General features: G+C 30.0%; 1 protein-coding gene across 1 annotated transcript; it reads right to left on the bottom strand.

The window, feature by feature from the left end:
• Window positions 1–7,320: 7,320 nt before the first annotated feature.
• Window positions 7,321–9,075, bottom strand: LOC103488017 (B-box zinc finger protein 20-like). Its single transcript, XM_008446549.3, has 4 exons — window positions 8,867–9,075; window positions 8,563–8,754; window positions 7,985–8,443; window positions 7,321–7,894 (listed from the first exon to the last, which is right to left on the bottom strand). The coding sequence occupies exons 2-4, from the start codon at window positions 8,746–8,748 to the stop codon at window positions 7,622–7,624; spliced, it is 918 nt and encodes a 305-aa protein (XP_008444771.1). The 5' UTR covers window positions 8,749–8,754; window positions 8,867–9,075; the 3' UTR covers window positions 7,321–7,621.
• Between the last annotated feature and the right edge of the window lie 1,857 nt (window positions 9,076–10,932).

The following is a 10,932-nucleotide window of genomic DNA, read 5'->3' as shown; positions in this document are numbered from 1 at the left end:
TTTAATTTTGTTATTATTATTGATAATCATAATAATAATTGGATACAGAAATTTGTGCAGAAAAAATAAATTATGGAGCGTAGGACTGCATCTATGAATGTATGCACTATTTACTACTCACCCATATCTAGAAACATCTCAAGTGGCAATCCATCAACTTTTTTATTTAATATTTTTATTTAGCAATTATTACAAATTATTCTCCCCCAAGAATCAATCTTTTTTAAGTTTTAAAAAACACTTATTTTGTTTCTTTCTTATCCATATATACTAGATTTAGAACATTGGTTTTCTCGAAATTGTTGCTAATTCCATTATTGAAATTAGCAATCCAATTTTGATAAAATGATACATTCAGGCCAGGTAAAAGTAAAAATAAAATCTCATTGGGTCTAGAGTATTCTTTTATTTTATAAAAATAGAAATGTAAATCATTTTGTGATCAACGAAAAAAAAATACATTTATTAAAGATACTAAATAAAAGTCTTGTTAGACTTCGTGCACCAATTAGCTGTTGATATGTTGTTGTGCTTTGTAGAATATTTTGATATTTAGTTGTCGCTAATTTGAAAATTCTACTATTGTTTATGGGACAAAAATAGACCATAATAACTCTCCCATGATGTTGTTCTAAATAACTTGTGGTTCTTTTTTTTAATAGGGTTTATCAAGCTTATTTTATTTTTCCTCTTTATTTTTTGAAGAAGTAAAAATGGTTTAGTTAAAATTTTGATTTGATATCTAACCTTATTCGATGTGGATTACATTCTAATCCTTAAATATTAAGATGTTTTAACTTTTAACCATTTCAAATGTGAACAACTTGAATTATTGAACTTTAACATGCAAGGACAAAATCTTTAGTTAATTTAGACGATGGTAAGATATCCGTTAAAATGTCAAATTCAAAAAATAAAATATAAAAATAACTAAAAATCTAATAAGAAAGGAAAAAACATAGCTTCTCACGTAAACGAGAGATAGATTAGCTAAAAAAGAATATCTAACAACAAATAGATGAACTTGTCACAAATTACAAAACGGTGAATGGCATAATTCGTAGGTTTGAATTATTGAACTATAGAAGAACATGAGGTGGCAAAGAGGGAAAATTTTTTAAATCATAACAATAATAATAGTGAGTATAATTACGTGGAAATAGGGGTAGAAAAAAAAAGGCTATAGGAGGTTAATTAAGACACTTAATAGCCCTTTTATGCAAACAATCACGTGACCCCCGCTAACGCTTAGTGGCCTCTCTCCACTAATAATTGGGTTTCGAATTATAACAATACATTATTAAAAAAAGGAAAAAAAATTAGTGTTCGGCGGTTGAGTTCGCCACCCGCCGGCCGCCGTACAACCGCCGTCCTTGACCTTTGACGTGGCATTTGTTTAAGTGGAAATAAAGAAGATAGGAAAAATAAAATTGTATAAAGATAATAAATAGGTGGGAAGAATAATTAGGGGCCCGAGGCAAAATTTCACATTGACTTTCCCACCATCTGATTTGATCTGATCTCTCAAAAAATAAATTCCCTCTCTTCTTTATTATTTATTCTCTTTTTTAAAAAAGAAAAAAGAAAAAAGAAAAGAAAAAACCTCTGTTGTGAATTGTGATTGATTTAAAGTTTGTTTGTTTTTATTATTTTTTTTTAATTTAAATTTTAATTTATTTTATTGGATTTTTTGTCTCAACTTTTAAGCAGCTAACTGGTAGCTGAGCATGTGCTCAGTTTCCTCCAATTAAACACATCCTATATTTATGATTTGTTAAATCCTTCCATGTTTCTTTGATGGCTACTAGGTTTTATTTTAAATAAATAAAATCTTAAGCCGGTTTAGTGAATTGGGATGAAATGAGTTTGTATCATTATAATTCATTTTCAGTTTTTCAATTTAACAATTGTTTTCGTTGTTTACACGTTTTACGTTTTTGTTTCGTTCTCAATATTCATGTTTTTTTCAATATTTCTCTAATTTTGAATAATTTTATTACATTCTGATTCTATAATCGTCAATAACTATTCAAAAATTATGAAAAAATATTGTTTAATACTTAACGTACATCCAATTTGAAAAAGTGATGAATAATAAATTTTTTAATGTTTGACTACGTTTTATCCAGTCGTAATGAACACAACACAAATAATACAATATTTGCACTATCAATTTCATCGTAGCTCGTTTCAAGTTGAAAATAACTTCCAACAAATATTCAAATATTTAAATTTAAAATTAAAGAAATTAATCCATGGATAATTATGCATGTAGATGTCAACTAGCACTCATAAAAATCAGTGTTATTGGGCTACAAATTAAAGATGCTCAAACCTAGAGAAAGATCCTTAAAATAATAGCAAAGCAATGTAATTAGTAGAGGGAATTAATGTGTCGCGACTTATTTAATGGAGCCAAATTTAATAATTTATTAACAAGTAGGTTTTTATTCGTGACAATAAAAGTTAAAAATAGTTTAAAGGCCATTTGTTCCACTATTTTCTTTTTCTTTTTCTTTTATTGAAAAAGTTTATGGTTGGTCATTTATTTTTACAAAGAAGTGAGTACACACCAATTAATTCCCCAAAATTCTAAATTTTGCATGAGATTTGAAAATTACTTTTTTTTTAAAAAAAAAAACTGTACCATATAAATTGGCGTTGAACAAGTTAGCTTCGTTCTTTTAAAAAAAGTATAAATACCATTTTGATTTATCGGACAAAAATCTATTGACATGCCGTTTCATGTTTTGGAAACTAAGGTCATATCAACTAAAAATTAAAAACGATTCTTCACCGGAAGAAGAACCCGTCGTTTAATAAAACTAGCCCTTACCAAAAAAGAATCTCGCACTTTCTTTTTTATAATAAATGGGAATGAGGGGTAACTCACTCACTTCACAAAAAGGCTTTCTTTCTCCATTCAAATTGTTTTCTTTTTCTTAATTGTCCCATCACAGAAAGAAAATAATAATAATCCAAATACAACAAAGTATATTTCGAGAAAGAAAAAAAAAAGCTACCAAAGAAAAAGAAAACAAAGGTTTTTAAAAACAATAATAGGACAAAAGACATCCTTAATTTTGCCGCTGCAAAGACGGTTGACCCATGAAGATGGAGACAAACCCACAATGGACCTGTCTGCTACAAAGAGTTCAAAGCTTGAAAGGTATTTTATGATGGGCCACATCGAAGGCCCATCAAACGGCCCACTTTGTTTTTTGGGCCCGCTTATCCAAAATAAAAGGAATTGAAAAAGTACGTAAGCATGACTTAGTAATAATTATTATGACAATTTAATTTCTGAAATGGAAAGAGAAAAGTATATTAGGTGAAGCCTGGAGAGAGAGATTTCAAAAATAGCGAAAGTGATATTATGTTCCCCTAAAATATCAAATATTATTATTAATATTTTTGTTTAAGAAAATAATTGATGATTAGTAGTATTTATGCCGACAAAAAAGGGGAATTAAATTATGTAAAGACCAGAGAGAGAAATATGGGATTCCAATAATTGCATCTTTTTCTTACATCTCGAGCCTTGTGCTTTTCTTTGCCTCAGTTGACTGCCCTTCTTTCCCCCCAAGGTTTAAGGCATTTTTAGGATGGAAAAAAAAAAAAACAAATAGGGGGAAATTATATTTAAAAAAAAAGAAAAAGGAAAGAAAAGGAGGGGATTTATTTATTTATTTATCATTATTTTAATATTTTGAGGAATGGAAGAGGAGTGTTGTGTTGGCAATGAACAGACAGAAAGAAAAGGGAGGTCTGACTTTAGGTCAAAACTACTTGAAAACTCTCGAGGGTTAAAGTGAAATAAATATATATATATATATATAGATATATATATAAAAGCTAACTATTTTTGGATTGTCTGCTGTCTCTGGATTTTTCATTTTTCTTTTAAATTATTCGTTTGAAAAAATTAAGGAAAAGTTGTCCTTTTATTTATGTAATTGTTCTTTCATGTCTTTTTATTTGGTTCTATGTGCGTGTGAGTATATTTTCAGAAATTTCTTTATTTTAGGCAATAGATTTTGGGTGGTGGGTTTTATGTTGTTGGGCTTGTTTTGTTAAGCCCATCTGCGATTTATTTGGGCCAGTAAGCCCATATGGGTTCTGGAGGTGTCTAAAATTAGGTTGTCCAAACTTTAAAAATAACTCTAAAATTTCTTATTGACCTTGAACGTTGTGGGCTTTGTAGCTCAATAGTCTGAGAAACATACGAAGTGTTCGGCAACTTGGTTAAGAGCACATGGATCTTGTTCTAAACCACACTACAACTACAAGCAACAGCCAGCTCGACAAAAGGCATATAACAATCCTCATTCCTTTGCTTTTGATTTTATCCAAACACCCACGATCATCTTTTCTTATTTAATCAAACGTGGGACTTTGATTGCAATCTCAACGCTCTTTCTCAAATCCACTTTCAATGTCGGATAAGGTTTTTTCTTTGACATCTGGATAAAGAACTACTTTGCTTTTTACATCGCCCCTGCAATCACTTGTTAGCCCATTGATAATTACCTCACCAATTTCACTCCATTTGCATGAAGAAGAAAAAAAATCAATCCTGAAGACAAAAATTTTACCTCAAAATAGAGAGTAAAGTCGAAAGAGAAAATTCAAATTCTATGAAGATTCCAACAAAGAAGGGCATAAAATACAATTCTTAAGGAATAATGTTGAGCAGATGGTCCAAATAAATAAATTTTATGTCACTTAAATTACAAAATATAACTAGGAATACTTGATGTCAATGGTAACTCTACGGATTGCATTCCAAGCAAAAATATACTTCACTGGCATCTCACAAAAAGTGTTAGTGCCCCATCATGTCCACCATACTTCCAATATGAAGCAACCAATGGTATTACTCACAGATAATAAACAAGAATTATACGATTTTGGGTTAGCCTACTTTTCAAATGTAAGCTTGTGTGTGCCTGTTTTCTTAGACGAAAAAAAAAAATACCACCATTGGCACAAGCACTGATAATGCTAATGCATCATCGCTTCTCTGTAATCATGATTTGAATACAAAGATCGTTGCAGTGACCTTTTGAATTAAATTGACACATGCATTTGGCCACACTGCTGCTCATTATCAGTATCAACAAGTAATAAACGCAAAAGCACTAAACACACATTTTTATATTTAAAGTCATCAGGCAGAAAATTGCCCACCATTAAACATATGAAGAGCAGAAAATGACCAACGTACCAAATTAACAATGAACATTTCTCCACCCATATTCGAATTCCCAACACAATAAGTATGCCGCAATCAACGAGTCCTCACTACAGCCCCTGAGTTAGCAATTTCGTCCAACAGTTGGCGGGCATACAGAAGGTCCAACGTTTTCTAATAACAACTGATTTAATAAAGTGTTAAAAACGACAAAAACAATTGATGTTTTGAAAATATTTATAAATATAGCAAAATTTTCGTTCATTTCTAAACACTAAATACAATAGAAACCTTCCGTTCTATACATTATTTGTATAAAGATATTTTCAAAAACAACAAAATATAGTAAAATATACATCCGTTCAATATATATCTAAATAATTAACCTAATTTGGTGCTGGTTAGAGAAATGCACGTTTCTATTTTGACTTGAAATAACCTTTCTATATATATACACACCATCTGTCTATATATATATTTAAAAAGAGAGAGAAAAAAAAACCCTTCTGCATGCTATCCACCTAATTTCTATATTTTTAGTGCATAACATTAATATATATATATATATATATATATATATATATATATATATATATATATATATATAATAAACTATATATTGTCTAACTTTGTGAGTTTGAATGACGTCTCTATAGATTATATTTATCTTTAAACTTTAAAATTTGTTACATAAAAGTTGAAACTCTTATTTAATTTAGATTATTATTTTTATAATAGAAGATTCAAACTTTTACCTCAAAAATAAAATATTATTTCAATTAATTAAGTTATGCTCACTTTGATATTTCAAGTTTAATCAATACAAACGTGAATGTTTAGATAAATTAATTTTTAAAATAGAAAATGTTTTACGTTTGAATTACCTTTAACTGTGAAATGTTATATTCAAATTTAAGGTTATATTATGAAAAATTAAAATGTTGTTGAATATATAAATGATTTTGCATAGCCTACCTAACAACGATATGAAATATAATTTTGTTTATTTTAGTAGATTTAAGAATCTTCTACAAAAGGGAAATAAAATATTTTGTGATGGGAAATTAATCCCAATTTAAAAATCAGCACCTTCATCTTTATAATTAAGAAAATTTGAGATTGGCTGGTTATCATCATTATTAACATCATAGATAGTTGGAAATTATGCTCTACTAGCTGCCAATAACCAAAGTAATATTTATTTTTGAAAAAAAAATGATAAAATTAATTTTCATCATTTTTAAAATCATGTTTGTTTTTAGAAAAACAATTCTTGTTTTTAAATTTAGACCAAAAAAACAAAAAAGGATATTGCAAAAAATAGCTAAACCCAAAGACCATAATCCAATTCCTAATCCCCTTGCTCAAAATCGTTGTATTTGAAAAAAAAAAAACGTTTTTCTTTACTTGTAAATATTTCAAAAAGTTTTGTTATTTCTAATAATTGTTCCTAAAGATTAGGTTAAAACTTTTTAAATCATCCTAAGTTAAAATAAACTCAAATTAACACTACAGAAAATGGTTGCAATGTGGCTCCAGAAAAAAAAAGGTAGAATCAAACATTCAGATAGTAATACAATTTGTTAAGAAGAGAAAAGCGATAATTAAGCGACAAATCTCAACAACGCAGTCAGAGAAGCAAACAAAAGTTCAACTAACTCACATGAAGAAACAAAGAAACACAAAATATATAATACATATATTTATATTTATATGAGTTAAACAGATAATTAACAGAAAGCCGCCATTGTTGCCCAACTCTGCAAGCTTGGAAATCCACTACCTTCCACTACACAAAAAACCAACAAGATACATCCCTCTTAACCCCCTCCCCATCCACAACAAAAAAGAAAAAAAAAGAACTTTTTATTGACTCAAGTTCAAGCCATTATTCACTCCAAAAACTCATTGGAAGGTATTTACAATGACAAATAGTTGGGTTTTATAGAACGACCCACAACCATCGAGAGACTAAACAAGAACCAACAAGAGAAGAAGTTTAGTCAAAGATATACAGGTGCAACTTCAACAAAAAAATAGAAGCAAAAAAGGAAAAACCCCATCGAACAAAAGATTATGACAGAACTTAAAGTAAAAGAACCTAGAGAAAGAGGAAGAAGAAGAAGAAGAAGAAGAAGAGCCCATTATATTACATCTGAACCTTTTTTTTTTTTTTTCAGGAAAAGAACTAATTAACAGAAACCCCAAGAAGAAGAATGTACCTATTAAAGTACATGAGGTGAAACCTAAACAAAATGTAAAAGAAACCCATTAAATTACAGATGAAACAAAAAAAGTAAAAGAAGCCGGAAGGGGAAAAACGGGGAGAAGAAACGAGGTTTTCTTTTCTTTCTTGAGAATGGAAGGAATAAAGGATTTGAAACTGGAAATGGAAGTGTATTTGGTTATTGATTGCTATGCCAATTTTTACCAAAAAGGTCTGGATCTCTTAAAGCCTGAAGATGGGGCTGTACTTGTGATCTGTGGCACAGTGAAACCATCATCAGTCCACTCTCGATTGACTTTTGATGAATTTACCCCCAATTCCTTTGTGTCCTTCAATCCATTATTCATCATTAATCCTGAATTATACAGCGCAGCTGGTGGCCCCTGAGGGACCCAAAGCTCTAAACGTTCCGATGATGAAAAACAACCATTCAAATCACCTTCCACAAATGGAAATCCTATCCCATCATCAAACTGCAAAAAAAGAGAACATAAAAACATTCCTCAAACTTTATGATTATCAACTTCACATACAAATAGTAACAGTAACAGTGACAAACCAACCTCCACAAAAGGGGGAGAGACAGAAGAATCAAGAAAATCTTCGAAGTGCCACCCAGGAAGCGTCTCCATCAAATACTCCGATATGCTACTCGCCGATCCACCTCCGCCGGTCGCAATCTGACCTCCACCCCCCTTGTTCACTACTGCCGCTGGAGTTATGTTCGTTGGGGCATTAACACAAACATTTGGAGTGCATATCGTTGGAACCTTGGAAACCGCAGCCACTTTCTTGACAGACCCCTTTGACTTAGATGCAGAAACAACACGACCACCACTCTCAATTTGTTTCTCGCCGGATGGAGGTGGCGCATACAGAGCAGCGCTGGCGGAAAGCTTAATCCCAGTTAGAAGAAACCTATCGTGCTTCTTAGTGAGTTCATTAGCGGAATGAATTGGATCATCGCACTCTCTACACAGAATCGCTCTATCTTGTTGACAAAACAAAAACCCTCGCCGCTCCTTCACAACCAGATTCAAAAGCCCCACATAAAAAAAACACAAAAACAAACAAACAAACAAAAACAGAGCAAAACCCATATCCTCAAAAAATCAACAAAAATCAGATCTCGGCAAAATACCTTGCACACATCGCACACGGGAGCCTCCCCTGCATCAGGACGGAGCAGAGAAAACCGTCGGTGCTTCGAAGCAAGCTTATTAGCATGGTGGACACGGTGATCACAAAGATCACAGAGCGCCGCCTCATCCGCCGTGCAGAACACCGCCGCATCCCCTTTTTCACAAACATCACACTGAATCTTCATATCTATCTGATTATCAGCAATACAAGAAGAAGAAGAAGAAGAAGAAGAAGAAAAATAAAAAGGTTTGCCGGAGCAATCAGTGAAGAACCTGTGAGAGTAATGGGAAAGCAATAATTACAGAATATAATAAGAATGGCGGTACATCCCTGGCGATCCTCCACAGTGAAGAAATGAGATTATTGACATTAAAAAAAGAGGAGAGAAGAAGGAAATGAATTATTTTAATTGCAACTGAGAGATTTAAAAATTATTAGACCAACAAAACCCACTTTCTTATAGTAAAAGTAAAAGAATAATTTTTTTTCTGATGTTCATCTTCAGAAGGGCCACTAAAAGCTATAATTGGAAACCCACTCTTCAATTTCTAATTTTGTTTTCGCATACACTTTTGTGAAGGGTAAAGTTGTCATTTTGGGGTATGACTTTGAAAACTACCCTCTCACATTCATAAGCAAAAAAAAAAAAATATATATATATATATATATATATATATATACCCATCTTCATTTATATTAAAATTCATACTTTCTTTCTCTTTCTAGTTTCTAGTCGATGAAATAGTTCGATAGTTTGTTATACTGCTAGTTATTTAGAACAAAAATTATCGTTTTCGATTGAATTATTTGAATTAGAGTTATGTTTTTATTAAAAAAAATATCAATTTATAAAACCTTATCTTTCGATAGAAAATAACTTTAAATTTGATTTGTTTGGAGTAATATTTTATAGTAAAAGGAGGTAGAGCGAAAGGAACCATATTCAATACCAATTATTGATTATTTATATGTTTGTGGTTTTAAATTTGATATGGAAGGTGCTATGACATATGACATATTAAGTAACACATTTTTAAGTCAACTTTCTTTCTTTTTAAACAATAAATTTTAATGGTTTGATTGATTTATGTCAAATCAATTAAGTAAATATATCTTCCATCAAAATGTTAAAGGTCGAATCTTTACTTTACTTGCTAAAATTAGAAAATTATATAGGTTGTATCGACCTCTAGACTTCAAATCATAAATCAAATTATTGTAACATATACAATATATTCAGTTACATATAAAGATCAAATTATATCAAATCTATAAATTTAATGAGTGATATTCATGGTAAAATAATAGTAATTAATTATTTTTTCGAATATATAAAATAAAAAAGGTAAACATCAAGCTTTTAGTCTTTATCAAAAAAGGGCTAAAATAATGAAACAAATTGTCTAAGTTTTATCAACTTTACTTATCTCTGGAAAATAATTAATTGTATGTATTGACATTCGAAGGATTTTAAATCCAAATCTCCACCCACGACATCTCTATTAAAAAAATTAGGAACAATAATATTTGAATCACACTTATATTAACCACTACCACGATATCAATAACAATTGAGTCACTTTGGTTGACAAAATAAATTATAATACGATAATACAAGTCAACTTATCATCTTGAATTACATTGCTACATCACAATTTGATTTTTTCAAAAATTATTTTTATTAATCATTGTTCATTTAAAGCTGGAGAGATGGGTTTTCAATTATCTAATTTAAAAGAAACAATCATTTCCATTAGAAAAATATAAAACTAGAAGTATCATCTCTATTTTTGGACATTATTCCTAGCATACACTCCTCAATATAATAAACTTCAATCACTTTCTTTAATATCTTGATATCTTACTATCTTATGCATCTAAAACTTAAATTATAAATTATAAAATAAAAACATTTTCTAAAACTATTTATAAAAGATAATAAAATTAGTATAAAAAACATACGAACACAAAAAAAAAAAAAAAAAAAAAAAACAAAGAAGTATGTAGCATCAGCATGTAATGTCTTAGAAGAAAACATGTTTGCTTGGCCTATCTTATCATCTCTCGTGTTCCTGTCTTGTCTTTCACTTGCCGTAATCTTCTCCTAATTATGTACCAAAATTGCAACAACAACTATTTATGTACCAAAATTTATCAAACCATTAAACTTTTTTATATGTATAATATTACATATTAGTAGTATGTTACTGATCCCCAAATTCTTGTTCTTTATTCATTATATGTAATTAATATACATACTTTATACAAATTGATTAAAAATATTAAATATATATAATACATGTTTTTTCTAATCTATAGCATTATATTAGCACGTGGATCAATCTAATAGGCATACTAAATAAGTATA

The sequence above is a fragment of the Cucumis melo genome, chromosome 3 (genome assembly GCF_025177605.1).
Source record: "Cucumis melo cultivar AY chromosome 3, USDA_Cmelo_AY_1.0, whole genome shotgun sequence".
In the NCBI taxonomy this organism is placed as follows: domain Eukaryota; kingdom Viridiplantae; phylum Streptophyta; class Magnoliopsida; order Cucurbitales; family Cucurbitaceae; genus Cucumis; species Cucumis melo.
This window is presented reverse-complemented; position numbering and strand designations above follow the sequence as displayed.